This window comes from Primulina eburnea, chromosome 7 (assembly GCF_022965805.1).
Source record: "Primulina eburnea isolate SZY01 chromosome 7, ASM2296580v1, whole genome shotgun sequence".
NCBI classification, from domain to species: domain Eukaryota; kingdom Viridiplantae; phylum Streptophyta; class Magnoliopsida; order Lamiales; family Gesneriaceae; genus Primulina; species Primulina eburnea.
Window position 1 is genome coordinate 2,364,083 of NC_133107.1, and position 27,866 is coordinate 2,391,948.

General features: G+C 34.0%; 3 protein-coding genes and 5 non-coding genes across 11 annotated transcripts; 6 read left to right on the forward strand and 2 right to left on the reverse strand.

The window, feature by feature from the left end:
• Positions 1 to 729: 729 nt before the first annotated feature.
• LOC140836541 (glutamate receptor 3.4-like) lies at positions 730 to 6,433 on the forward strand. Of its 4 annotated transcripts, XM_073202135.1 has the most exons (7): positions 730 to 821; positions 928 to 1,536; positions 3,035 to 4,374; positions 4,562 to 4,839; positions 5,014 to 5,045; positions 5,154 to 5,560; positions 5,943 to 6,433. In XM_073202135.1, exons 2-7 carry the CDS (start codon positions 1,245 to 1,247, stop codon positions 6,378 to 6,380), a joined length of 2,787 nt encoding a protein of 928 aa, XP_073058236.1. In that variant the 5' UTR covers positions 730 to 821; positions 928 to 1,244; the 3' UTR covers positions 6,381 to 6,433. The 4 variants fall into 4 exon arrangements, with proteins under 4 accessions (XP_073058236.1, XP_073058237.1, XP_073058239.1 ...); XM_073202136.1 differs by having other exon boundaries at positions 819 to 1,536; positions 3,016 to 4,374; XM_073202138.1 differs by lacking the exons at positions 730 to 821; positions 928 to 1,536 and adding an exon at positions 1,584 to 2,462.
• Positions 6,434 to 10,565: 4,132 nt separating this feature from the next.
• LOC140836542 (isocitrate lyase-like) lies at positions 10,566 to 13,200 on the reverse strand. Its single transcript, XM_073202139.1, has 4 exons — positions 12,960 to 13,200; positions 11,579 to 12,699; positions 11,004 to 11,485; positions 10,566 to 10,931 (listed from the first exon to the last, which is right to left on the reverse strand). The coding sequence occupies exons 1-4, from the start codon at positions 12,990 to 12,992 to the stop codon at positions 10,834 to 10,836; spliced, it is 1,734 nt and encodes a 577-aa protein (XP_073058240.1). The 5' UTR covers positions 12,993 to 13,200; the 3' UTR covers positions 10,566 to 10,833.
• A 7,982-nt stretch (positions 13,201 to 21,182) lies between these two features.
• LOC140837584 (small nucleolar RNA Z157/R69/R10) lies at positions 21,183 to 21,268 on the forward strand. The gene has a single exon (XR_012119412.1). It is a non-coding gene; the product is annotated as a small nucleolar RNA Z157/R69/R10 (small nucleolar RNA).
• Positions 21,269 to 21,356: 88 nt separating this feature from the next.
• LOC140837585 (small nucleolar RNA R11/Z151) lies at positions 21,357 to 21,440 on the forward strand. Its single transcript, XR_012119413.1, has one exon. It is a non-coding gene; the product is annotated as a small nucleolar RNA R11/Z151 (small nucleolar RNA).
• A 47-nt stretch (positions 21,441 to 21,487) lies between these two features.
• LOC140837586 (small nucleolar RNA Z152/R70/R12) lies at positions 21,488 to 21,584 on the forward strand. The gene has a single exon (XR_012119414.1). It is a non-coding gene; the product is annotated as a small nucleolar RNA Z152/R70/R12 (small nucleolar RNA).
• A 105-nt stretch (positions 21,585 to 21,689) lies between these two features.
• LOC140837590 (small nucleolar RNA snoR80) lies at positions 21,690 to 21,816 on the forward strand. The gene has a single exon (XR_012119418.1). It is a non-coding gene; the product is annotated as a small nucleolar RNA snoR80 (small nucleolar RNA).
• Positions 21,817 to 22,136: 320 nt separating this feature from the next.
• On the forward strand, positions 22,137 to 22,274 carry LOC140837596 (small nucleolar RNA snoR137). The gene has a single exon (XR_012119424.1). It is a non-coding gene; the product is annotated as a small nucleolar RNA snoR137 (small nucleolar RNA).
• Positions 22,275 to 23,894: 1,620 nt separating this feature from the next.
• Positions 23,895 to 27,798, reverse strand: LOC140836543 (uncharacterized). The gene is made up of 9 exons (XM_073202140.1): positions 27,376 to 27,798; positions 27,010 to 27,057; positions 26,794 to 26,853; positions 26,067 to 26,150; positions 25,839 to 25,943; positions 25,073 to 25,186; positions 24,856 to 24,956; positions 24,580 to 24,691; positions 23,895 to 24,237 (listed from the first exon to the last, which is right to left on the reverse strand). Exons 1-9 carry the CDS (start codon positions 27,637 to 27,639, stop codon positions 24,109 to 24,111), a joined length of 1,017 nt encoding a protein of 338 aa, XP_073058241.1. The 5' UTR covers positions 27,640 to 27,798; the 3' UTR covers positions 23,895 to 24,108.
• Between the last annotated feature and the right edge of the window lie 68 nt (positions 27,799 to 27,866).

Here is a 27,866-nt window from a genome sequence, read left to right on the forward strand (position 1 = left end):
CGGGTCAAAATGATTATTAAAACAACTTAAAATTTTAACGATAAATATTTGACTATTAATCTATCCTTATTTAATCCACTCAACCAAACACACCCTAAGAGTATTGATTTTTATTGTAAATATCTGCAGGGTTGATCCGTGTCACATATAAAGATTCGTGATACGTCTTACAAGAAACCTACTCAAAACACATACAAAACTAATTTAACTAACTAAAAGATTTGGAACGAATTCTATCAGTAACATATTAAGATATTATTCATTGGAAAAATAATTGTCAAATTTTGATTAATTTGTTTATTTTTAAATGAAGAATATCAGAATGATTCTTTTCTTGAACTAAGTTGTTAGAATTTTTGATTATGGATATATTTATATTGGTTCACCGGAAATTTTATTATAAGATAAACAAGAACAAGAGAAGCTAATATTATTTTTAGCCTGTAAAAGAAGGAATGATTCTTTTCCTGGTTTGGAAGAAGAGAGTCGGGCAGCCTCTCTTTCCTTCTGTAGTACTCTTTTTTCCCCACTCAACATTCCGTGCTTGTATAATTTCTCTGATTCCGTTCATTGTGCATGTTTGTGGGCTTCAAGAATTTTTCCCACGTAAGGTAGGGGTAGTATGACTGCCAGTTCCACGTAACGACTAGCGTATGCTGCTTTCTGTCAAAGTCTAATTGCAATTTTACAAAAATTAATTTATACCCACTTGCAAAGTCTTTTTTTTTTTTTTCGAGGAATGCCCACTTGCATTTAAAATACATTTATTGTGAAAGAAAAAATTGGAGACTCCAGCTCGGTGGCTCACAGAAATCAGGACGGTGGGACATTTTTGTTTGTTCGTGCTTGTGTGTGTGTTATTTTGGTCGTTTGCAAACATATGGCTGTGATAGAAAGTCTGATTGATTTTATCATGTGTTAATGCAGTTATACAGGAATCGTCGAGGGTGCCATTAGTTCTTTTGTCTATTAATGTGAAACTGTCCTAGTATACAATTCAAAGAAACTGACTTTGGTTGGATTTTTCAGAATCCCATGTTTTTAATGACACTCAAGACTTTAACCCCATCTTATTCCCATTTAGGCCACAAATACTCGCATTCTTCTCCATTTCCGACCTGTATGTTGTCAAAATTTGAGTGGAAAAATTCTGGGTTTTAGGATATACTCCTGTTGTATCACAAGTGTCTGGTTTCTTTCGAAAATGATGGTGTAAGTTGAGTATTTAGCTGAATCAGTGGAAAATGAAGCCCCATGGACATTCGAGGAGGTTTTTAATGCTCTTGATATCTTGGATTTGTGTGCCTATGGGAATAATTTGTATGGATGGAAACTCCACTGTTGTTCCTGATGGGAAAAGAGTGTTAAATATTGGAGCTTTGTTCACTCTGAATTCAGCTATTGGGCGGTCTGTGAGGCCAGCCCTTCTTGCTGCGATTGAAGATGTCAGCTCTGATACTAGCATATTACAGGATGCAGAGCTCAATCTCATCTTTCAGGATACTAACTGCAGTGCATTTCTTGGAACTGTTGATGGTATTGATTCTGTTTGTTTCACTGAAACTTTTATGGAGATTTCCTCTGTTCAAGTATTTCAAGATTGAAATGGTACATATGTTCTTTTTGAATAGCGTGTCTTATTGGGTAATGGACTAATGGTTGGTATTTTCTTTTCTTTTTCTATTTTTGAGATCATAAATTCGTAATTATTAATATTGTTAACATTTGGCCCTTCAAAATTTGATTACTCATATTGCAGTCGCAGACCTGAAACTAATAATATAGTTGTGTTCTTTTTGAGAGCTTAGGCTTTAAGAGGAGCCTTGTCAAAGTTTCATTAGTGAGTCCTCTCCGTAAGATTTTTACATTTCCACATCTTTAAGGTTATGGTTATTATATTATCTCTGTTGTGATAATAAAATTCCAGTTTGGGTTTTGATGTATGGGTCAAATTTACCCACATCCATTTATCTTGTGCTTGAGTATTATGCTGTTTATTGCTTTAAAAGAGTCCCATATTTGGATTATTCTAGTTAGTATTTTAATGGTATATTGTTATCTACTCGCAAAGTTGTCTTTTATTCAGATTATCTTTCAAATTTGCATGAAAATGCTTGGAAGAATTGTAATAAAAACTTAATTGAAATTAATAGGAGTAGAAGAGTTTCAGAATTAAAAAGATTAATGATTGTAAAACTATTTTGACGCTTAAAGAAGCTTTAATGGTTTGTTAATACAAACCATGACCCAAGAAGAGACCAAAGATGATTAGTCTAAGGTCCTATCGGCTATTGCTCTATAGCAATAAAATAATTCACTAATGTGGGCCAATCCATTAACTCAACGGTGAACATAGCCTTCCATCCCCAAATAGAAAAAAGAAGGCTAGTGTGATTTGTTGCAAAGTTGTCCAAGACTCGTCTGCCTTCAGAGAAGCTAAAAGATTTCTATAATCTGAATAGGTTTGTTGGATTGCATGTATATTTTTAAAATTTATTTTTGGTTGTTTTTATTGGTAAATCTTAGGATTTAAAGTATTTGTTGAGGTTCTTTGTTGCAGTCGTAATGCTTTTATTGTCTTCTGCTGTAGATGTGAAGTAGACAAATACTTGAAGTTTACGATGTACTATATGGTCCATTTATACTGTAGAATATTAAAAGTAGAAGTGAAAGTAGTCTTTTTTGGTATTCAAAGTTGAATCTATCAAATTTTGTTCCACCTCCGATTTAATTTATTTAGTCTTTGGTGCCCAAATGAATCACAATTGTTAATGAACATTATGCCACGTTCAGTAGATTTTGATTCATTTTATTAGGTTTTCAATAATACTTATCTGTGATGTGATGTCTGGGACTGCCATGGAAAATTGCTTATTTAATTCATAAGTGGAAGTTTGATGAAGATCAACTATTGTGAGGCATGGTAATAGTTTCTTTTGGCTAGAGCTTTTTTAAACAAGACATGCCTTTAGTTATTACGATGAAAAAATGAGGAACATGAAGTAACTGTGACAGGACATTCTTACTCATGTAGCTATACAGCTGATGGGGAGTAAAGTTGTTGCTGCAATAGGTCCACAGTCTTCAGGGATAGCTCATGTGATCTCGAATGTTGTTAGTGAACTTCAAGTACCACTTTTGTCATTTGGTGCCACGGATGCGAGCCTTTCTGCTCTACAATACCCATACTTTCTTCGTACTACAGTAAGTGATTATTTCCAAATGTATGCTATTGCCGATCTAGTAGAATATTTTGGCTGGAGAGAAGTGGTGGCAATCTATGTCGACGATGATTATGGTAGAAATGGGATTTCTGTGTTAGGAGACGCACTCGAGAAAAAACATTCCAAGATTTCTTATAAGGCTGCATTTCGTGCCGGAGCTTCAAGAAATGACATTAGTGAATTGTTGGTTGGAGTAAACATATTGGAATCACGGGTCTTTGTCGTACATGTGAATCCGGATTCTGGTCTCGCTATCTTTTCTGTGGCCAAGGAACTTCAAATGATGAGCAATGGTTATGTTTGGATTGCCACCGATTGGCTTCCATGTCTTTTAGATTCTGCAGAAGCCATAGACCTCGACACTGCCAATCTTATACAAGGAGTAATAGCTTTTCGCCATTACACTCCCGATTCTGATCTCAAAACAAGATTCACTTCCCAATGGAGCAACTTAAAGAATAAAAGCTCCTCAAAGTTTAATTCCTATGCTCTGTACGCCTATGATTCTGTGTGGTTACTAGCCCGAGCACTCGATGTTTTCTTGAATGGTGGTGGAACTATAAGTTTTTCTGATGACCCAAAATTGTCTCCCATCGATGATAGTGTTCTCCGTTTAACAGCCCTCCAAATTTTTGATCAAGGTCCTGAGCTTCTCAAAATTCTTATTGCAACCAACTTTACTGGTGTAACAGGACAAGTTGGGTTTGATTCGGAGAAGAATTTGATTCATCCGGCATTTGATGTTCTTAACATTGGTGGAAGCGGATTTCGCAGGCTTGGTTATTGGTCAAATTACTCTGGTCTTTCTATTGTTCCTCCAGAAACATTGTACACAAAGCCACCAAACACTTCCACCAGTAATCAACATCTTTATCCTCCCATCTGGCCTGGTGAAACTACAACAAAGCCTCGGGGATGGGTGTTCCCAAATAACGGGAAGCCTTTACAAATTGCTGTGCCTTATAGGGTTGTTTTTACCGAATTTGTAACAAAAGATAATGGAGCTTTAGGAGTCCGAGGATATTGCATCGATGTATTTGAAGCTGCAATTCAGTTGTTGCCGTATCCTGTTCTTCACCAATATATCTTGTATGGCGACGGTAAAAGTAACCCTTCATATACAGATCTTGTTAATGATGTTGCACAAAACGTAAGTACTCTCATACCAAAGTAATCAAAAGTTAAGTCAGTTGCATGCCTACTTTTCTGATGTATGTTGAACAACAAATTTGTAAAATCGAAACGTTATTAAACTTGGAACTACTATCTAAGTGAATTTATGGTTTGTTATTATTTTGGCCTCGGATGTCGAAACTTATTTTAGAGTCCTTTCACAGAGATATGATGCAGCTGTGGGGGATGTGACTATTACAACAAATAGAACAAGGATTGTGGACTTTACTCAGCCTTACATGGAATCTGGGCTCGTTGTAGTTGCTCCAGTTAAGGCGGACAAATCTAATCCGTGGGCTTTCCTTCTCCCATTTAGTTGGCAAATGTGGGCCGTGACCGGGATCTTTTTCCTTTTTGTGGGATCTGTTGTTTGGATTCTTGAGCATCGAATGAATACTGAGTTCCGTGGTACTCCTCGTCAACAAGTTGTTACCGTCTTTTGGTTAGTATTGATAAAAAAGAATAAAAAATTCTTTAGAAGAGTGTAACAACTGCGCTGAAATAAAATAAATAAATTGTCACACATGCTTGTGTATGCTCTTCTTTGGATATTACGTTATAGATGATATTATTCGATTTTTCTTATTATTAATACTAATTGTGTTTTGTCTTTCAGGTTTAGTTTCTCGACAATGTTTTTTTCTCACAGTAAGTACTTTACTGTTTTCTCCCTTCTTGAATATCATGGTCGATTTTCTTGTTAATTTTTTAACTCATCACTGTTTAACTTTAATTGGATGCGCTTAATACATGCAGGAGAAAACACAGTGAGCACATTAGGACGACTGGTGCTGCTTTTCTGGCTGTTTGTCGTATTAATTATCAATTCGAGCTATACAGCTAGTTTGACATCAATACTCACAGTGCGGCAGCTTTCATCAAGAATTCAAGGAATAGACTCCTTGATCTCAAGTTCAGATCCAATAGGAATCCAGCAAGGGTCATTTGCATATAAGTATCTTATTGATCAGTTAAACATAGCAGAGTCAAGGCTCCGAATACTGAAAAAAGATGACTATCTTAGTTCCCTTCAACTAGGTCCTACCGATGGTGGAGTTGCTGCCATTGTTGACGAGCTTCCTTATATTCAGCTGTTCTTGTCCACCACAAAGTGTGAGTTCGGTATTGTGGGACAGGAGTTCACAAAGAGTGGCTGGGGATTTGTAAGTATATTTGTACTTTGAAGTTACGGTTCATCAATCCTTGTTCAAATTCTGACGTTATAGGTCGAGCTCATTATTCTCTTTGCATTATATTAAACTGGCAAATTCCCTGTGAAAACATTATCGTTGGGTAGCATCAATGGACCCGTGTATCTTATCTGGCTGCTAATGTGGCAAGATGATAGAAACGCAATGAAATCTGTACTATATACCACCACTTATAAGTATTGGTACCACATCAAACCTTCGGTCCTATAGAGGTGTTTGACTTACCCTCGTGCTTAAGAATTCGGTGCTTGTTATATGCATATATATATATATATATATAGATAAAATTTTGTATCAAGTGGTTTCAACTTTGCCTTGCAAATCATCTCCGCAGGTGTTCCAAAGGGACTCGCCATTGGCAGTAGATTTATCGACGGCTGTACTCCAACTCTCAGAAAGTGGCGAGCTCCAAAGGATCCATGACAAATGGCTCTCACAAGCAGAATGCTTTAGGCAGACCAGTGCGGTAGATGACAACCGTCTCTCTCTCAAGAGCTTCTGGGGCCTTTTTCTTATATGCGGCATTGCGTGCTTTATTGCATTAGCCATATTTTTTTGGAGGGTTTGTGTACAATACATCAGATATAATACCGAGGAAGAGCAGCAGAATGTTGATCAAAGTGAAGCTTCATGTTCTGGTTGGCGGTCTAGCTTCAGAGATTTGATGGTTTTTGTTGATAAGAAAGAGGTTGAAATTAAGGAAATGTTCTGGAGAAAGAACGAAGATTCAAAGAGGCGTGCCGGTCAGGGTTTTGAGGAGCAGCGTAGTTGATGTGGTTTTGTTTGTAGACATCTGTGTTCTTCTTATAATGTACATTTTGAATACAGTTGGTAATTCTTGTTGATGTAATTGTTCCGCCCTGCTGTTGAAGGATGAAATAGGAGGGATGGATTTCATTGTACCGAAAATAGCAATTTATACTAAAAGAGGAGATATTTGAGACAAAATCTTTGGAAAGGTGTATTTCTTTGATCCTTCTGATGCTCTGCCTGTTGAGTTTAAGTTGATCCTTCTTTGCAGTATAAATTGCTCGTCATATATCTGCCTGTTGAGTTTAAGTTGCTCTGCTATTCACGTTTCATCTCAACTATATATGACGAGTTTTTACCCCACTAACTACAGTTAGCTATTTGAATCAACCATACGTCGTTACTTTCAATCTCTCTCTATGCTGTAAAATAATAATAGTATTATATATATTATAAGAAAATTAATTCTGAAAATTAATCTTAAATTAGTATTAAAATTAAAGAATATTGCTTCAAAATAAATTGAATTAAGGCAAAAACTTGTGTGAGACGGTCTCACGTGTCGTATTTTTTAAGACGGGTCTTTTATTTGGGTTATCCATGAAAAAGTATTACTTTTTATGCTAAGAGCATTACTTTTTATTGTGAATATCGGTAAAGTTGACCCGTCTCACAGATAAATATTCGTAAACCGTGTCACCAGAGACCTACTCATTGATTAAAAATCACTGTAACCTTGTTAAAGCTTCCAATATTTTATACATAACCCGACTAAAATCAGATCTCTACTAGCTTTATTTCTGCGGATTGACATATCTGAGTGGGAGCTCATTGAGGCAAGAGCTCGTCTGACGTGTACTTAGCGAGTCCAAGCTTTCTATGAGAGCTAAGCTCGGGAGGTCAGCCGAGACTTTCCTAATCGCTGCAATAATATATGCTTGGAAGTTGGTCACGGGTTGCTGATCGAGAAAATTATGGAAGTGTGAGAAGTTGGTTGGGATGAGCTCCCGATTGACCTCCCAATGAATCTAGATAAATTGAGTCCAAACTGGTCCCTAATGACCTAATGGATTTGAGTTAATGAGGTGAGTACCCTAACCATTAAGACGACTTCCCAAAATTATCTAGATATTGGGCATGAATTCTCTCGAACTATCGAGAGTTGATCAATAATATCTCCAAGGGTATCACAACTAACCAACTTTTGTTTTGTTCAAGCGACGAAAAATCGATTCCTCATGTTACTTGGAGAGCCAACTCCGCAATATGGCTTCGGGAATTAGGAGTTCACGCATTGGTTCATCATTTTTTTTTTTTTTAATCTTTAATAGCTTTCGGATTAATCTAACGATAAAAATCAAGTTATATGTTTCCATGAAACTTTGAAAACCAATCGTTAGAAACTGTGCATTTCCCGTGCAAAGTTAGTGCGTTTCTGTGAAAAATACATTTAGGCAAAAACTTGTGTGAGACGGTCTCACGGGTATTATTTGTGAGACGGATCTCTTATTTGGGTCACCCATGAAAAAGTATCACTTTTTATGCTAAGAGTATTATTTTTTATTGTGAATATGGGTAGGGTTGATCCGTCTCACGGATTATGATCCGTGAGACGGTCTCACATGAGACTCACTCATACATTTAATATCGCTCTATAATTGATGTTAAATTCAAACACATAAAAACTTTTCCAAAATAGACATTCAATAAAGACCTAGAGATACACATCCCCCGGTGACCACCCCATCCATTCAGCAGCAACATATATGATATATCCAAGAATCATCGGGAATATTGTCCGAATCTACAACAAGTTATGGATGAGAATAGGTAGGGTATGGGCCGGATTTCATACATCCATTCCGTACTCATTTATTAAATTTATTCTCATACCCATCCCCATAACCCTCGGGTATTGAATTTCATCATCATCCCCATACTTATCGGATTATCGGATACACATATTCTACCCAAATACCCTATTATCATATACAATTGAATTTTTTCAAATTGAAATTGATTCAATGAAGTTATGAATATTTAAAAAAATTATTTAAATGAACAATATGAAAAATTATTAATGCTAAAAATTTGTAAAATAAACTTTATAGAAAAAATAACAAAATATTAAAAATGGTTTATATTAGTTGAATAAAAGTACACAATTCAACAAAAATAAAATATTTTTCAATTTTTTAAGTCAAACATTGAATAAACTTACCAATGGAGAAGATGGAAAATTGAATGAAAAAATAAAAGAGCGGTAAAACCTTGAAACGTAAAAGTGAAAGCGAAAAGGAAGAGAAAAGAAAAAGTATCGATTTACTTGAATTTGAGAAGATTAATCTTTAATATAAATAAATATAATTACTATATATGTATGATTTACTTGAATTTGAGAAGATGAATCTTTAATATAAATAAATATAATTACTATATATATATATATATATATATATATATATATATATATATATATATATTTATATATTAATTTAAACGGGTATTCGGGTCGGGTGTGGGTCGGATTATATCAAACCAGCCTCCATACCCAAACCCGAAAATCCTCATACCCGATTACCCAATTATTTAATCGGGTCTAAAAATCTCTTCATACTCTCTTCTATTCGAGTTGGGTATCGGATCCTCCAACGAGTTCGGAGGAAATTGACATCCCTACAACAAGCCTTCCAATGTATTGTGCTGCTATCGCGGACAAGAGTGAGTTTCATGTGAGACCGTCTCACGGATCTTAATCCGTGAGACGGGTCAACCCCACTCATATTCACAACAAAAAGTAATACTCTTAGCAACAAAAGCAATATTTTTTCATGGATGATCCAAATAAGATATCCGTCTCACAAATACGACCCCCGTGAGACCGTCTCATATAAGTTTTTGCCCGCAAACAAAGGGTGAATCTAAATACATGAAACAAATAAATGAGATTTGAGGAATAATAAGTAAGTAAATAAAATAACAAAGAAACTATTTTTCTTTTTACAATATTGGAAATATGTGCATTGATTTTGTATGATCTAATTGCATCACCTGATCTTCTCGCCACTATTTTGTAATTGAGTGATTTTTTAATATATGTGTGTAACTAAAATAAAAAATGTTTAAAATCATTAAATTTGCTGGTTTGATAATTTGACTTTCACCTAATAGTTTGATAATTTCATGTACAGTTGATCTCGTGTTTCGAAACTCATAATTAACATTTAAAATACGATTACTCAAATAACTTTAGTGATAATCAATAATTGAACAAATTTATGATGATTAAAACTCCTGTTAATCTTTTACTACGTTCGTTTTTCCCTCAATTCAGTCTCATAACACGACAATGTAATAAAAGTGGGAGAGAAAATTCTGGTCTAGTTAATTTTTATTATGATTATAAATCACAGTATAATAATATAAATTAATCTGGTCTCGTAATTAGCTAGACACGACAATATAATTACTTAATATGGATTAATATCGTGGAATTACTTTTAAATTTTTTAAATTGTTCTCATTAATTTATTATTCTTACAATATTATATGTACTAATTATTTGAATCGTCGTAATACTGAAAAATTAATGGGAAAACACCCGTGTTTTGCCATATTTAATTTGGTTATTTCCCCAAATTATTACGAAGAAAAATTTTTGTACAAATATTTTAAATTTTTTTAGTGTTTTCACTTAAATATGTGTTTGGATAAGAGTTTTGTAAAAGAAATATTTTTTTACAAAAAAATTATTCTCCGATCATACATTTATAGAATAACTGAGATGTGTTTTTTTATATATATAAAATTAAAAAACGTGTATCAAACAAAAAGACGCAATTTTTTAGACATTTTATAATAAACACTTTTACCGAAAACACCATATTACGGCATATATTTCCATCAGCCATAACGTTCCAACCACATTTTTTCTTTTAAAAAATTTATTAATTTCTTCTTGCGTCGAGATTTCTCCATATATAATTGCATTAATTGGCATTAATTGATGACATATTTGAAGATGATCCAATGAGTTCTAGCTAGGAAGAAAAAAAACTTACAAATTATATTTCTCTTGACAATATTATTTCAATGTTAAAAAACATATCAAATTAGAATTTTGCGAACATAATGACCTTATGATATATATGTTTAATTCATCACTCAATACAAGTTTTATATATTGAATGGATGAAGACACGTAAAATCCGCAATCAAGGTGACTAATTGTATTCCATAAATCACAAAATGTAATGCATGTGCACCATGGGATATTGTATATGACCAGCAGATGGAAAAGCAATCGACGTGTCTTCTTTTTCTTATGGGACCTTCGGATCAATACGATACTCATCGATATGACTATTATTGTAAAATACACAACATTTATTGTAGATGACTCCCCACATATTTTGAAAAAATTTAGAAAAGAGAAACTCCCAGAGGAAGAATAATGAAGGGAATCAAGTTTCATTCTACAAATGTGATTTAGCAATCACAACACTTGCATCAGTCGCCACATTTCCGGCCCCTGTCCGAGTCCACATCTCCTGGAACTGCACCTCCGTGACCCCTGGCAAATTTAAATCAAATATTTAGCATCATGGTATAGTTGGTTTTAAGAAAAAATCAATGTGTAATTTGCCTTTTCCCATGGCTGCGGTAGATGTGATCCCTCCCTGGACGGTCCTAAGGACTCTGTCGTAGTAATTAGCGCCAGACCACTTCTGATGAGCCAGTGTATCAACCCCATGAGCCCTCTCCTCCCTCTGAATCTTCTCCACATAAGCCAGCATACCCCGTCTCGCAAAGTCCTTGGCAAAAGTATCAACTATCAGGGCGTTTGCGTGGAAGCCAGCCAAGGTGATGAACTGCCAACAGTATCCTAGTTCAGCAATCTTAGGGATGAAATTCATCATCTCTTCATCAGACATCCCCGATGCGTCCCAGTTAAATGATGGAGACAGGTTGTAGGCCATCATGGTCTCTGGACACTTGGACTTCAAACCATTTGCGAATTCGGTGCACTCGGCTAAGTCGGGACTCGCAGTCTCCATCCAAATAACGTCACTGTGTGGTGCGAAATTCCATCCACGAACAATTGATGCTTTCACAGACCCCTTGAACCTGTCAACATTGTAAAACGTGTTAAACACATTTATGTTTATAATCCTATATTGTCTCTACGAACAACTACGCAGTGATTCTAAATGTAATTACCTGTAAAACCCTTCTCTTGTTCTAGGCAAGTCCCAGTCCCAGAAAAGATCGGCTAATCCAAGCCCATCAGCAATCTCTCTCCCTTGCTCATTTGAAAGACACTTGTCAAAACTAGATTGATTCTTCCACTCATTCAACTTCCTCTGTTTCTCCCCTTCTCCAATATTCAAGCTCATTATAGCATCAACAACACAATCAGAAAACGTCTTCAACCGAGCCATGGCGAGCCAGTTGTCCTCGATGGCCTCAAGCTCCGGCCCTGTTTTCCCCACCGCCATGCCCTCCTCCAGCAATGTAGCCAATGCCTTGCCCTTCAAATTTGGATTGGTAACACCCAAGATAAACTGGTGATCCCTTGAATCCACGTTGGATTGAATCAACGTTGCCGCTTCCGCATCAGTTCTGGCGATCAAAAGGGTCTCCACCCCCATTACATCGAACTGGAGCCTCGCAGCAACGAGCCTGTTGATATGTTCGCTTATGGCAACCAGCACTTTCCCCGCCATGTGGCCGCATTTCTTGGTGACAGAGGATTGGTCCTCAATGTGGACACCAGCTGCACCGCGCTCGACGAATAACTTGCACATCTTCACCGTGGAGGTGGGGCCACCGAAACCCGTGTCACCATCGGCGATAATGGGCTTCAGGTAATCGATATAAGGGGTTCTGGCCCTTTCTTCTCTGCTCATGCTCATTCTCGCCTCCCTTTGTTTCCTGTCATGGTACAGCTGAGCGAAAAAGAGGTGCTCCACTTTGTTCGGAACAGTGTCGTAGGGATAGTCGGCAAGATCAGGGCCGGGCTCGTTGCTGGTGGTATGGGTGGACGAGCACTGCCAACCGGAGACGTAAATGGAGTCCAAATGTTTAGCCATCATGGTGACTTGCACCGGGTCGAGGGAGCCGAAGGTCCTTGAGGCGGTGCCGTTTGCTCTGTGCGTTTTGAGAGTTCGCCACAGTTTCTTGGCGAGTTCATTGGAGGGGTATGTTATTTGGAGACTGCCTCGCAACGCCACCACGTCTCTGGCGGAGTATGGGCGGCTAGTGAGCTCAAATCTCTCGGTGTTCCACCACGCCTGCACTTCCGCCACTTCGGCTTCAAATCTATTTTCCTCCTCCATAATCTGTTCATATAATCAACATTTATCTTAATCATGAGAAATCAAGTAAAACTGGGGATTAAAAAACTGTCCTATATAACTTTCAAGAATATATATTTTGTTAAACTCTTTAAAACAATAGCATTTATGGGTATAACATAAACGCTATTACATAAAGGACCAAGAAAATGATTCAAGAAAACTGAAGATGACCACTAATCCAATCTAATCAAACTCGTGAAAACATTTCGCAGAAACTGAAATCAGAAGAACAAATATTATACCATGGAAGAAGCCACTGAAAAAGAAGCAGCCATGGATAGAACTTGATCTTTTAAATAGATAAAAAATCTGTTGCTTTTCCTGTACAATTGCAATTGCAATATACTTTAAAGGTACGACTATTCCTCCCACCGAGCGCCTCAATTTATAGCATTTGAAGAGATAAATAACTCCTACTAGTAAAAATGAGGAAAAAAACAAAACGAGAAATTTCCTATTAATTTCTCAGTGAATGCTTATCTGTTTATATTTATTACGACATGTAGATAGATAGATAGATGGGAACCGTAGTCATGGACGTCTAAATACAAAGAATCCTATCTTTCACAATTCACGAGGTTTTTTCATCTAGTTTTCTTTAATTTTTACGTCATGGGATTGATCATCCATTAGCCAATTCTGTTGTTTCTTTAAATATTTTCAAAACTATGATCGGCGGAGTAATTGGTCGATTAAGGGCCTCCATAGATTTGCCGACAACGGATTGTCCAGACTGGAAGTACTTACCGGAGGTGTTTTGCCACTACAAAAATACAGGCGGTCTGACTAAGTCTAGATTCTTGTCGGAATGAATTTAAATATGACAAAAACTTATGAGACGATCTCACGGGTCATATTTTGTGAGACAGATATCTATTTGGATCATTCATGAAAAAGTATTACATTTTATGCTACAAGTATTACTTTTTATTGTGAATATGGGTAGGGTTGACCGTCTCAGAAATAAAATAGGCCGTCTCACAAGAGACCTACTCTTTAAATTTATACTTGATAATGAAAAAGCCGTTTCTTACATCCTAAGTGGGATTCATTCGGAAAAGAAGTTTATAATCTTTTTTAAAATCACATTTCTTCCATCCAAAAACTACCTTAGTCGCAACACAAAATTAACATTGCATACAAATGACCTTAAATTTAATGGAATAAAAATATTTTCGCTTGCAATGTCGCACAATTTGCTTCAATACACACTAACTTATAATTGTAGCAATTTTCCTTCCTAATCGCTCTTGGCTTTTGTCTTCCTTTTCCGGACTACTTCGAGTAGCTTCCGGGATCGGTGGCCTATGATTTTCCGTGTGGTTAGCCGCCTCAGTTTTAATACGGAATGGTTGAGTTGCAAATCTAGTTAATTTCTGGTTTAGGTATTTGGTAAAATTTGGTGGGTTATATTCACTTCTAAGTAAACCCATGTTTTCGTTTTTTCAGTGTGCACCATTTTTGTGGTGTTTTTAAACGTGCGCTTTGGTATTTCTGTACTGCAAAATCAACCATCTCGATCAATCGTCGTGTTTTTTTTATCTAATCCCTACGCAAGTTATCACTATGAGACTCAAATTTGTACATAAGAAGAGTCAAAATTTGCTGCCGCCTGTATCACAGTGAATACTGCACGCAAATCAACAGTTACGTTCAAGATCAGTTCCAAGAAATCTGCAGAAGTCGCGGCCATTAATGACAACCGATCACGATCGAGAATTGCTAAGCCGTCGCCATTTGCCATCGGGCAGCTTTCACATTTTACACGTAAATGAAACTGATCAGGACTGCAGTTTGATATATCCTTTTGACAATTTTTTATGATGATATAATTATCTGGTTATATAGGTACGTAAAATACGATCACCTTGTTTCTTTATATCTATCCTACTCGATTTTTTGTTTTCTTTATTATGATTGTGATGGTTCTTTCTTTTGGAATATTTTTCTTTAATGAATGAAGATATCTTTTCTCGTTAAAGTTTTATAAATTATTATATTATCTCTTACATCATTCATCATCTCATTTTTCACGAGTTAAACGGTAAAAGTAAGATATTAAAAATCTATTGCATGTTTTTTTTATGCCCTTTTTACGGAAATATTGGAGATGGTGGATGATCCGCCGGCTCGCCGTGATAATTGTGAACTTAACTAAAATACCCAAGTACAAATTAACACGCAATTGTACTAAAAAATATATATAATTTATTAATTATGATTATTATACCTATCTAAATGGAGCTAAAAACCAAATGAGGGAACACGGAATCGAGATTAATACGTGTGGAAGAGTATTGTTGGACTAATTAATAAGCACTGAAAAAGATCTCTCGAAAATGGAATTCAGATTTTTTTTCCATTTTGCATTTACTATTGAGATATATTTGACGGGACAGTGTAAAAATAACCAATATTTTGATAATCGGGTCTGTGATCGAATTGATATACCATAAAAACGATTCAATCGATCGGAATAGTTTAAAAAGATCGTCAAAACATCATACTGTTTTGTTATATAAATATTAACATTATATAATATGATGAGTAATATATTTTAAAACCTAATATATATATATATATCAAAGTTTAAAAACAAAATAACAATATACATATATTTAAAATATCAATTGTAGTTGTATATATTTTTTAAAACAAAAACAATAAATTAGATAACCATAGTACTACTAAAATAATATTTTCATCGGATTTAAATTTCTAATTAATCATGTATATATAACTAAATATAAAATTTAAGATTGTTAAAATAAGAAATTTAATTTTTCAAAAAAAAAATAGAAAACAAATTGAACTTTTTTCTGTTTCAATATCCGTGCGACCAGTTTGACCGATCAAACGATTTTTAAGAAATGTTCAATTTTCGGTACAATGTTGGAACAGTGGATGTAATGTAACTATAAAAATAAAGAATTTTTAAAGTTAAATAAATATGTGGAGTAATATTACCAACGTAAAGTAATTTTGTGAAACTAACCTTGTCCATATTCTATTATTTATGGCATAGTTTTAAATAATATATTTATACAAGTTGTTATTTACAATATTTTTTAAAGGGCCTCCTATGAAACGAACCAGCTCATTCGTGGCCATACTGCCAACCAAGATAGGTCGGGGTTAAAGCCACCCACCTACCCTAATGGGTTGGCTGGGCACCTGCTTAATTTAATCAACCTTTTTTTTTTTTCATGATCTCTTATAATTTTCCAATTCAGTAATTTATTTTTTATTTTCAATTTAATCACGATATCCGTGGCTGTCTTTTTTTTTAATATACATATAAATTTAAGGAAAATTTGTAATTTCAGTCTTATATATTAATCTATTTACAATTTTGGTTTTTTTAATATGATTTTAGTTATGTTTCCAATGTGAGGCCGAATTTAAAAATACACGACTTGAAGTAAAGTTTAAAAAAATAAACTGCCAAAAATAGTAAGAAACAAATATATATAACCAAAATTATACTATTTTATAAATTTAATTTTTTTTTCTGTTACATTAGTTATATGTTTATCACGTATGCAGCCAATCATAAATGATAAAATTAAATAAATATCTGGTCAGCCTAATAAATAATTGCCACAAAATTAAATGCAAAGCTGGTTGGATTGTTTTTTGTGATGTTTATTAATATAATATTTATACACAATAATTTAAAATAATAATCTTTTTTTAATACGTCAATCGAAGATTCAAAAGTAGACCCATTGAAGAAAACCGTAATCGAGTTTAATCATCCAAATAGGTTCGTCGAATCTACTCATCAAACTTATCGACAAAGAATAATGTTTTTCCCTTCTAAAGATCTTACAATTATTAGGTCAAAAAATGGAACTTTTGTCCTATTTTTTTATTAAAAAAATCGAAATCAACATGTAGATTAGTAACAAAACTTGTGTAAGACGGTCTCACATGTCGTATTTTGTGAGATGAATATCTTATTTGGGTCATCCATGAAAATTATTACTTTTTATTATGAATATCGATATAATTGATTCGTCTCACAAATAAAGATTCATAAAATCAGTCTCATAATAGACTTCTTCTGGTTGATCAATCCACGCGCCTACCTCTTAGAAAGAAATGAGATAAGCTATTATGGATCTCTTGGTTTGACCACTCCGGCTACTTATAAAAGACAAGTGGCATTTATGAATAAAAAAAATTATTTTTAAAAATTGTACTAGTCAACTCGTTGAAGGTGTAGTTCATATCCGCCATGTCCTCAAACAAAACGTACACGTCAACTTATCTATCCATATTCATATCCCAGGTGTCCTCCATCGTCGTTAATGTGATAACCAACTCGATTATTATCTCTTATCTCTTACTATTTATTAAGGCTGAGTAGGTTAGAGTAACTTCTTGGTCTGTTTTTTAAAATACCTAAAATACCCTTCACCCCCACTCTCTACATTACTAATTATATATATTAATAAAGTGTTAAAAAATAAAAGCAAGTCACATTTAGTTTAGTGGATAAAGCCTATGTTTCTTAATCCTGAGGTTGTAGGTTCAATTTTTGTTTGGGTTTTTTTTATTCTTTTTTAATTTATTTTTTAGTTCATATATCAAAATTATAATGTAACCACTCATTATTTCTTATAAATATATTTTGATCTTCATTTAAATATAAATCAAATAAATTATAAAAACATATCGTACAAGCACGCAACGCGTGCGTCGTTGTACTAGTGGTAATATTAAGACCTAGCCATAGTAAAAAGCTAAGGGGCAAAATTATTGGTGGGAAGGTGTCGCCATTTTCATTTGGTTGGGACAGGACAGGACAGAACAGGAGGGCATGTGAAAAAGTGGGATTAAAATCGAGGGGGTCCCCTCGCAACTTTATCGCACATGAAAAAGTTCAAGTTGTGAAGGTTACGGTACACTGTAGGGTTCTATTTGATAAGTGTGATGTGATAATTAAATTATTAGTAATCAGAGTGATTAAAAAATGAGATATATGGATTAATAATATGGTTTTTGGTATAATTTTAAAATGATGGATTAATTTTGTAAATTTTATTGTAATGACCAAAATGCTCCAAATACTAATTAAATATATATTCTTAAAATAATTAGATAGATAATTAATATTTATAATTATATTTATATTTATTAAAATAAATATAAATATATTTATTAAAAATAAATTTGTAAATATGTATTTGCTTTAATAATTAAAATAATAATAATATTTTGAATGTTATTGTTAAATAAAGTTTAGTAATAATTACAATATTATTGTTTTTTAAAATTAATTATAAATATTCTTAAAATAATTGATAGATAATTAAATATTTATAATTATAATTTATATTTAATAAAATTAATTTAAATATATTTACTAAACATATATTTGTAAATATGCATTTAATTAATAATTAAAATAGTGATAATATTTTGCATATTAATTTTATTGTTATATTTATTAGAAATATATTTGTAGATTGTGTATTTTTAATAAACGACAAAATAATATTTGTCATGGTATAAAATGATGAGTGTTGACATGGAATAAGAAATAAGAAGATAAACATGTAATTTGATGAGTGTTGATAGTCTATCTCACTTGTTTTATTAGATTAATAATCAAATAATTATCCATAAAATTGAGTCTTAAACCATGTCAAAGTGGTTATTAAAGAATCTTAAAATGTTAACCAAACATTAGATAAATGTTTGATTATTTATCTAACTTTATTTAATTCACCCAACCAAACACACCCTAGGGGTAATGTCATTGCCAAAATAATTGGGATAGATCGGAATAGATATTTTTGTAACATTACATTATATCACAAGAATGGTTGCATGAGTCAAATTTGTAGAAGGATAATTTATTTGAATCTCTCATGAAAAATAGTATTTTTTATACCAAAATTATTAATTAGTATTGTAAATATTGATAGAATAGACGATCCGTGAGATCATATCACAAAAACCTACTTTATCGATAGTTTACTAAATGTTATTTATTGAAATATAAAGTAAACTTTTATGCATACATATTCAAAATCCTAATCAAGTGAATTAGTCAGCGACAACTCGAACACATATCAGATAAGCAGTAGAATAGAGACACAAAAATGTCAATTCATGCGCATCCGTATTGAGTTGAAACACCTTTTCTGATCTGCACATCATTGTACTAGCTTAGTACGTAGTTTTTTGTCACTATTTAATTATAAATATACATATCTAATTTAATTTTTTAAAATAATGTTTATATGATATTGACATGACACCAATATTATAGTAATACAACATCAGGATGAAAAAAATATTAAAATATTAAATATATAGGACTAAAATTGGAATGTGAACAAAACGAAGAACATTGGAAACAACTTGTGATACCGAAAAGTTTTGCATGTAAGGAGAATCGGAGAAAAGCAGGCCGCGAGAGAGCTGAAGTTGCTTACGGGAATAATTAAATGTGATAACCCTTGTGAATTATGAATCGTTTTGGAAGAACATGGGGGGTTCCACCACGTTTTCAAGGGACAGAAAGGCGGAAGGTTCGATCTTGGGTGTGGGGCAGTGCTCACACCCAAGATCAAAGGTTGAGACACTACAACAAAAAATGGCTATTGTGACACTTTTTTGTAGACACTTTTAATTAAATGTTGTTACAAATACTTAATAATGACACTTGTAAAAAATTAATAATGTGTAAAATAAAAAAACATATTAGATTAGTTATCATGACATTTTTAATTGATGTCATCTTTTATATGGAGGGAAACAATAACTTTTCCCACATCGTAAAAAAATCGTTAAAAACTAAAAAATTTCACTATAAATAAGTGTGAGAATATTTGGGTTAGATAAATATTAGAGGAGGGAAAATAATTGTCTCCCTCCATATAAAAAATGACATCAATTAAAAATGTCAGGATAACTAATCTAATATGTTTTTTTATTCTCACATTTATTTTATCTAATTTCCCTCCTCCTATATTTATCCAACCCAAATATTCCCACATTTGTTATTGTCACTATAAATAACATACACGACACTTTTAGTTGTCATTATAAATGATTTTAACTGACATATAAATTTGTCATTATTACTATAATAACAAGACATCTATAAATGTATTTAAATATGAGTTTTCATGACATTTAAAATTGTCATTATATGAATTATTAGTAACACGTATGAAGTTGTCATTAACATCTTATAATGACATTAAAAAATGTCAGTAAGTTTAAGACGACATTGGAATAGATGACATTTGTTGGAGGTGTCACTAAAACTTAAATGCCACTAAATATTGAATATGATGACATTTATGAATGTCACCATAAGCATTTTTTCTTGTAGTGAGATTCATATCATGGGTGATAAAAAAATTTAAAAAAAAATAATTGGGCCAAAAGATGTATGCGGGGCAGGAGTAGGGTGAAATAATCCCAGAAGGACCCTGTGAAACATTTAATTGGAGAAGTTTAAACATTTAAGATATGAACACTTGGATATAAGATACGATATTCATTCCGTGTGGGATACTAATTTTCAAACACTTATCACAATAATAATTTAACAAGACAATATACTGTAATAGAGATATGGGGAATCAATGCAATCATCCCACGTACATCAAATATTCAAAATAAAGTAAAGATCATCACCTGAAGATTAATTTATATAATAATACAACGAAAGGAGTCCGAGTTGGGCATCCAGTTGTTTCTATTTGAATTATCCGGATAATACAATGCCTTATGTATATAGCAAATATAAAAAAGATGGATAATCAAACCTATTTTATTTCTCGATTTAATAGAAGCTCAACGAGGTGAATAAGGTCCTCAAAATAACAAGAGATATGAAAAAAAAACAAATTTGATTACGCATGTTCCTTAATCCTAAATGGAATTGAACGACATAGAGATCCATATGTGAACATAGTACCTATTTACATACGCTCAAACGATCTCTTAAGAATGTATAAAAAAAATTTCAGGCTGGTTCGGTATAGAATGAATTTATAATCCTGGAAAGATTATAGGTTCATATGTAAGTTCTTGATGGATCCATGTGGAGAATTACTCCAAGTGGAGCATAAACAAAACGCATCACGAAATGACTAGTAATGATAGAAGTTTGAAAATATTGATTAATAAAATAAATGTTTTATCATTTTGTTTGTTGCCTTTTAATGGGCCTGAGCGAACAAAATCGAGACTGGTAAAGAAAGTAGAGTAAAAGAGCCCAATCAGAGGCCCACACAATGTTGTATTACAGCCCAAAACCCTCATCCAAGAACCCTAGCCGAAGCTGCGCGGATCTCGAACAAATTTGTATATATTGGCAGCTTCTCTCGAGTCTCGTCTCATATTTTTTTCTCCCTTCTCTTTTGATGCTGCAAATTATAGGTTGCGATCTCACACATTGACGCACAAATATTGTTTTCTTCTACATTTTTTACCCTCTGTGTGCGCTGATGATTCCATTTATGTGGACTAGAGTTTCTGATCTAGCATTTGAAGACTAACCCTTGGCTGTCTGAGCACACATTTCACTAATCCTTGTTGTTTGGTTTCTTTTCTTTCTTCAAATTGAGTGTTTTTTTTGTTTGAGAATCGTGTTATTACTTTTATGGGTACGGCGTATGATGAAAATTCAATTATCTTAGCGGATTTCAATGAGATATTAATCAGTGATCTGATTGTTACACACACTGAAGCCGAATTTTCTCATTCTTATTGTTTCCTTTTTCATAATTTTCATTTTTTTGCTGCAATGATGAGATAAGGCACCATTTGGTGTTTTCAGGGCAGTGGATTAATCCGTGAGCCCAACTAATTAACGACTTCTCCTTCCACCGAGGGAAATTTGAATTTCCTTCTATTCGTAGACTTTAATTTTTAGTTTATCTGAATGAATGAGGATTTACACTTTTGAAGTTTGGATTTTAGGGCTAAAAATGCATCCTTTTACCAATTTCAGAGGATATTTCAGTTCCTTTTGAAGATATAATGGCTTGGGTGCTAAATTTTGAGATGTGGCTATCCTGGTCAATGGATTTTCTATGCCATTAGATCCCGGAAACACCACAGAAATATCAAAGCAGATTATATCTATTATCTACAATTATCATCGTTTCAAGAAGTCAGATTCTTTACTTCAAACATTATTACGATGTTCAGTTTCTATGTTTGATGTTTTGATCTGCTTTCTGAGGCGTTGCGGCAATTGGTATTTCGCCATTTGATCGTGTCAATGAAAGCACAGATTGATGATAATATAGTCAATCTACCATTTGAGCATACCATGGCTAGCAGCTGCTATGATTTTTTTGGTAGTTTGCTTGATGATATGGGCTGTCACATTTTGAATTATGGAACACGAGTTTCTTGATTTTCTTGAAAAAGTTGCGTGAAATGTTGCTTCCTACTTGGGAATGTTCTTAGTGAACAAGTGAGATGTTCATGTTTCAGAAGCATAGAGCAATGCCAAGTTTGATGAACAGCATGATGTGCTCTTCTTTGTATAATGATGTTACTTGTCTCCTGCTACATTTTGAATCTTTTTCTCTCTTTTAGTTTAAGCTAACTATATGATTGAAAACCTGGGGTTTCTCACCAATCTTTAACGCCATTGTTTGTAATGCGTAGAGATTAGAGGAAAAAAATGGTCACTTCCCACCACTTTTTAAACGTGTATGCTGTAGGGAAGATTAAAAGACTTGTTTGGACTAACAGTCTTTTGGATCAACCGAAACTATAAAAATAGCACTTAGAAATTTATGGTTTGGCTGGCAGATTGTTTGCCATTCTCATGGAAGCCAGGTTCTTGATATTGATACGATTCTACCCCATGACGGGGAACGAACAAACGCCTCTCTCTCAATCATAAACTCATAAGCTGGTCATAGTTATACCGCTGCTGAGAAGAGATGCCAAACTACTTTTGCCGTTGTACTTCCGTGGATGGATATGATTTTGGTTTTCACCGATCCTCAAATGTTGTGATATCATAAACTCATAAGCCGGAACACACAATCGCTTCTCCATCATAAACTCGTTGTTGCACTTCTGTGGATTGATGTGATTTTTGTTTTCGCAGCTCCTGAAATGTTATGACATCGATAATTGGAATGCAGGCTAAGTTTATTTGCCATTTTGTTTGCTTGTTTCTCTATTTTTTGTTATCGTCGGTGATATGCGTTTGTAATGATAGAATTTAGAAGGTAACAAGTTCGATTTTAGTGTATTGATTTTTTTCCATAAACCAACCTATAAATTGTTGATCTGTCTGTTACTAACAAAACTAGAATTATAGCTTTCGTTTCTTTTTTCATCCGTGGATAGTAAAACTTATAAATTAAATTTTTTTAAAAAATAATATTTTTCTGTCTTTACTTGTGTCCATGTATAAAATTATAATAAATTCGTAAGATAATAATTTTTTTAGAAGATTTTTATATAAAATCATAATCATTTCAATATCATAAATTAATAATTTTTTAAATTATAAATATAACTAGGACAATTTAGTAACATATGATTTTAGTAACATATGATTTTATCATTTTTTTAATGAAATTGATTCTATTCTTGTGTTTTTATTTTGTCATGTGAAATTAATTGAATTAATCAATACAATAAATATAATTTAATTATGTAAAACAATGAATATAATTTATTTAATTTTATAAGTATACATGAACGATGAATTGATTTGTATATTAATTCAAAGAATATCATACATGTATTGATGAAATACGATGATGTTTTTTATAATTAAATTCATGTTGGTTGAATAATTTTTTTAAAAAATAATAAATTATTAATTTACCGTTTAACTACTATCTCTTTAAAAAAATTTTAAAAAATTCAACGATATTAATCTGTAAGATTTTTTACATATTATAAAAAAAATAATAAAAACCGAGTTGTGGTCTTTTAGATGGGATGTGAAGTGCCTGGGTAATCTTCCTCTTAAATTATCTATGACGTTTTATTCTCACTCTCTTTTTTGAGGAAAAAAAACAGGCATTGTTTCCCAAGAACCACAACCGTATTGATTTTCCAAACTTCCCAAGTGTAATTATTGGAAGAATATCTTTGTTAAATATATATTTGACGACTCTTTGAAATTTAACGTATAAAGTGAGGAAACTTTAGGGACAGATGCTATCTTTGACGGGAAAAGAAACATCCAATCTGAAAAAATATTGTTAGCTATACAAAGATTCACAATCCTCTTCCTGTATAATCATCATTTCCACTGCTCCTATGTTTATCTCTTCATTCCACAAAAGCCCCACGCTGAGACAGGAAATTAAGCCGCGGGGATGAAAATAGGTAATATAGAGAGAATTCTCAATGACAAACTCAGGAACAATAAACTATTTATTTTTTGCTGGAGAAATAAAGGCCAGATATTATAGCAACTCCTGCAACTGCAACTCCAACAGCAGTGGCCATCCTGACAAGCGGAACACTATGGTTCTGTGATGGTATATTCAGAAGTTGTTTCACCTGTACATCATGGAAGCCAATTCAATGCCACTGATAGAACCAAGAATGTTAGAAGCATTGATGGAGAATCCTTAGTTGACATAAAAAGAGCAACTGAGTTGATTAGATGTGTGTTTGGTTATGGACAAGACAAATTGCACTTTCAAAGAAATGAGGGTTGCAAAACTCATTTGGCATGATGATTGTTAAGAATGATGCGAGGAGGTGTAGGTTTCAGGATGTCATATATGAAAAAGATTAATTCTACAAGCTGATTTTAAAACAATGAACATGTAGCACAGGGTTTCAGAAACATGATGCAATAACTAAGGGACGAGGTGTAATGATAAAATCCATTCTTACCTCAATAGGCTGCTTCCAGTTTTTACTGATCCCAGGTAGGTGCCCCTTCCCAACGACTGCTACCACTGAATTATGCTCACTGGCAACACTTAATAATGAGGCTGACATGAATCTGAGCACATATCGATAATAAATAAGATCATAACCGAAAAGGAAGTCATAAAGAAAAAATCTTCCATTAAGAACTACGGTCACATAACATAATAAAGTCCAAGTCTGCTAAGTGGATACTAAGATTAAATATGGAATGTTTAAAGACAACTAATTGTCACTAACTTATCACGCTCATGCACTAGGGTTTCCATAAGAGTTGGGAATTGCTTGCTCATCTCTTGAATTACAAGAGTTAACATGTCGACATCGTCCATTTCCTTCATCTGCACACAACGCAAAAGACGTCAGATTACTCCAATGGCATGATCAAAACAGAGACTTCAGAAGTAGTGCAGATAATATCTCCGCTTCACAAAAAATCAGAAAACCAAAAATATACCGCTTTATTGAGATCTTCAGGACTAGGCAAGAAAACTGATTGAAACAACAAGGAAGACAATAATTTTGTCTTGTGCCAAAGAGGCATTTTAATCCACGTTCTCCGCAGCGTTACCTACCAAAGAATGAAATAAATTACACGAATTGGATAGATAATAATGGTGAGTGTGTGACTGGTGAGTAACAGTAACAAAAACTCAGGAAATTCCTAGCACAAGAAATATTTCCCGGGTTTTATAAAAGAGACCATGAAGTATTTTACTTCTAAAATTAACCAATTGGAAATGGTTAGAATTAGATAATGAAGTATTATACTTTTAACATTAAGCAACTGGAAAAGGTTAAAATTATATTACACCGACTAAAACTCAAAGATCACGGAACAAAGCTAGTGTGAGGTGAGAAATGCCCAGCTACATCTCCCTCTCAGACATATGCCCAAACTACAGAAGCTTCCCATCTAAAATCACAAGGGATTTTTGTATTAATAACTAAGAAATACCTCCATGGAACTCCCAGCTAACTGTACTGTACCACCTTCAGGAAAGGTAAAATGTAATCATGATGTTTGAAGAGGCTTCTACTTTGGGCATACCTTATGGAGAAGGGCGCAATTTCCCAAAAGAAAATTGTAAAACAGTAACATAATTTCCGATAGATGGCAAAGCCAAAAGACATACACCCTATCTTTTCGCGAGTTCGAAAAGCAGTAGAACCAACAACTGTGCTATCACAGGCAATATACCTCAGGCATGAAGAAAACTTACTTGCACAGGTCGATCTCCAAGAATCACCTTGCCCCCATATTTCTTTGCTTCTTCATATGCCACACGGAACTCTGCCCCAGGAAAAACCTCAAGCTTACTAGCAACCTTATGAAACATATAGTGCAAATGAGATATAAACCTGATGTAAATTTTGTTTAAATGATTTTGCTGTTAATCAATAAAAAGTTCTCCTGTTTAATAACCAACATGTTGGGGATGAAATCATGCCTTAGCAAGAAACCAGCTGTAAAGTATCCCAAAAAGATTATGATTTTTCTTCCACATATCCAACATTTCTCCCATTGTGGGCACCTGGTAAACCAAACATACTTGTCAATTTCCTTTCAGGTTCCGAATTTGAGCGCAACAAACAAAAATAACATTATTAAGGATGCATAAATCTTAAATTACTCCAAGATTAGAACTGAAATAGGAAAGTAATGCTGATAATCGGTATCCGGAACCTACAGTAACAACCAGAGCCATGCATACCATGTCAAGAAATTCAGTGAACAGATAGAAAGCAGCTAATGGATTCTCTTGCATGTTATAAATACTGGAAATTTACAAAACGGCAGAGAGGAAAACATAATGGAAGAAATAATTTTCTAATATAGCCAATGGCCGACCAATTAGCATATGCATATCAATACAAGTGCTTGCTTGTATTAACATAGTTTTCTAGTTCTTCATGGACTTCCTAATTATTAGGTTGATATGCAGCTGTCCCAAACAATTAATTAGCCAGAAGTTAACAAAAAGTAATGCAAAGAGTTCAATCGGCTAATGGCCAAGTTGTCCCCAGCCTCAAGCATGCTTGTTCATCCAAAAGGCATCAAAACAAACAGGGTACATAGAGGCTCCGTGGCTGAAATCTTTGTATCATAGAATTGTTTGACGTAGTTGCTGAGTTGTACTTATAACTATAAGGGAACAAGGTCAACAGGCGAAAGACCTTCAAATTATGCGGCATGAGAACAGCAACGCGGCTGGAGCATAACTCTAGGAAAACGACCTGCAATTAAAAAGGCTGCCTTTAACCACGTTTAGGAAAAAAACATAAAAACTAAAACAAACAATCGATCAAATCTACTAAAACACAATAAACGAGTACAGTCATGTGATGTTTCAATCCATCAAACAAGAATTACTACTTTCAAATGTGAAGTACCTGAGGTTTCAAGAAATTGATTATAGCTTCGACTTCTTGGCAAGATTCCTACAAATGACAGAAGAAAACACAAACAAGTTAGTTTCAGTTTCTTTTGATCTCCATTTCTAAACATAGCCAAAGGAAAATATGTCCCAACTCCCAAGATTTTTTTCCTCGCGCGTACATATGCTGGAGTGTCATAAGCACAGTTTAGCAAAACAAATTCACAAAAAGGTTGGTACCAAGGAAATAGGATAACTGGAATTTGAAATGATAGATTACTCCACTGAAATTTGTAGATCAATGTCAATGCCAAACAATGAATTCAAAGACATCATTGGCACCAGTAAACGACAAACTGGGAAAGAACCATATATAGATTACCCTAGAAACGTGAGCCGTGCCGACCAAATAAACATCGCAAACGCCACCTTCGGCAGCCGACTCACACGTGAGGGCCACTACACTCCTCGAAAGCTCAACAGGCAGCTCTTTCCTCACATAATGCCCATTATTATTATCGATTTCATTACAGTCCGTTCTGCCCTCACTATTATTGAAAGCGTCTTCTCCCAATGGCACGGACTGATCCTCAACGTTAACAAAATCATCGACGCCTGCAGCCGACGTGGGAGACGGAGGGTCCATCGCACGGCGGCGAGCGGCGATAACGAGGGATCTGAGCGGTAAATAATGACGACGGAACGGCGTCGTCTTGGCAGGGATTACACAGGGCAGATGACAGCAAAAGGCGGATCATTCAAAGATTTTGGAAAAATTTCACGGGTTTATTACAACAAAATTTGGAATTATCTGATGATGATAACTATTATAACATGCTACATCTATATCTGAATTGATATATATTATATTAT

Bases quoted from the DNA above. Each gene is read 5' to 3' on its own strand.
- LOC140836543 (XM_073202140.1), bottom strand. From the start codon at position 27,639: ATGGACCCTCCGTCTCCCACGTCGGCTGCAGGCGTCGATGATTTTGTT. The intron at 25,944-26,066 runs GCATGATTTCAT...ATGTTTCATAAG, and splicing joins ACAGCTGGTTTCTTGCTAAG to GTTGCTAGTAAGCTTGAGGT. The intron at 24,238-24,579 runs GTAAGAATGGAT...CATGATGTACAG, and splicing joins ACTGGAAGCAGCCTATTGAG to GTGAAACAACTTCTGAATAT.
- LOC140836542 (XM_073202139.1), bottom strand. From the start codon at position 12,992: ATGGCTGCTTCTTTTTCAGTGGCTTCTTCCATG. The intron at 11,486-11,578 runs GTAATTACATTT...CAATGTTGACAG, and splicing joins ACAAGAGAAGGGTTTTACAG to GTTCAAGGGGTCTGTGAAAG. The intron at 10,932-11,003 runs GCAAATTACACA...TAAATTTGCCAG, and splicing joins TACCGCAGCCATGGGAAAAG to GGGTCACGGAGGTGCAGTTC.
- LOC140836541 (XM_073202135.1), top strand. From the start codon at position 1,245: ATGAAGCCCCATGGACATTCGAGGAGGTTTTTAATGCTCTTGATATCT. The intron at 1,537-3,034 runs GTATTGATTCTG...TTACTCATGTAG, and splicing joins ATTTCTTGGAACTGTTGATG to CTATACAGCTGATGGGGAGT. The intron at 5,561-5,942 runs GTAAGTATATTT...TCATCTCCGCAG, and splicing joins CAAAGAGTGGCTGGGGATTT to GTGTTCCAAAGGGACTCGCC.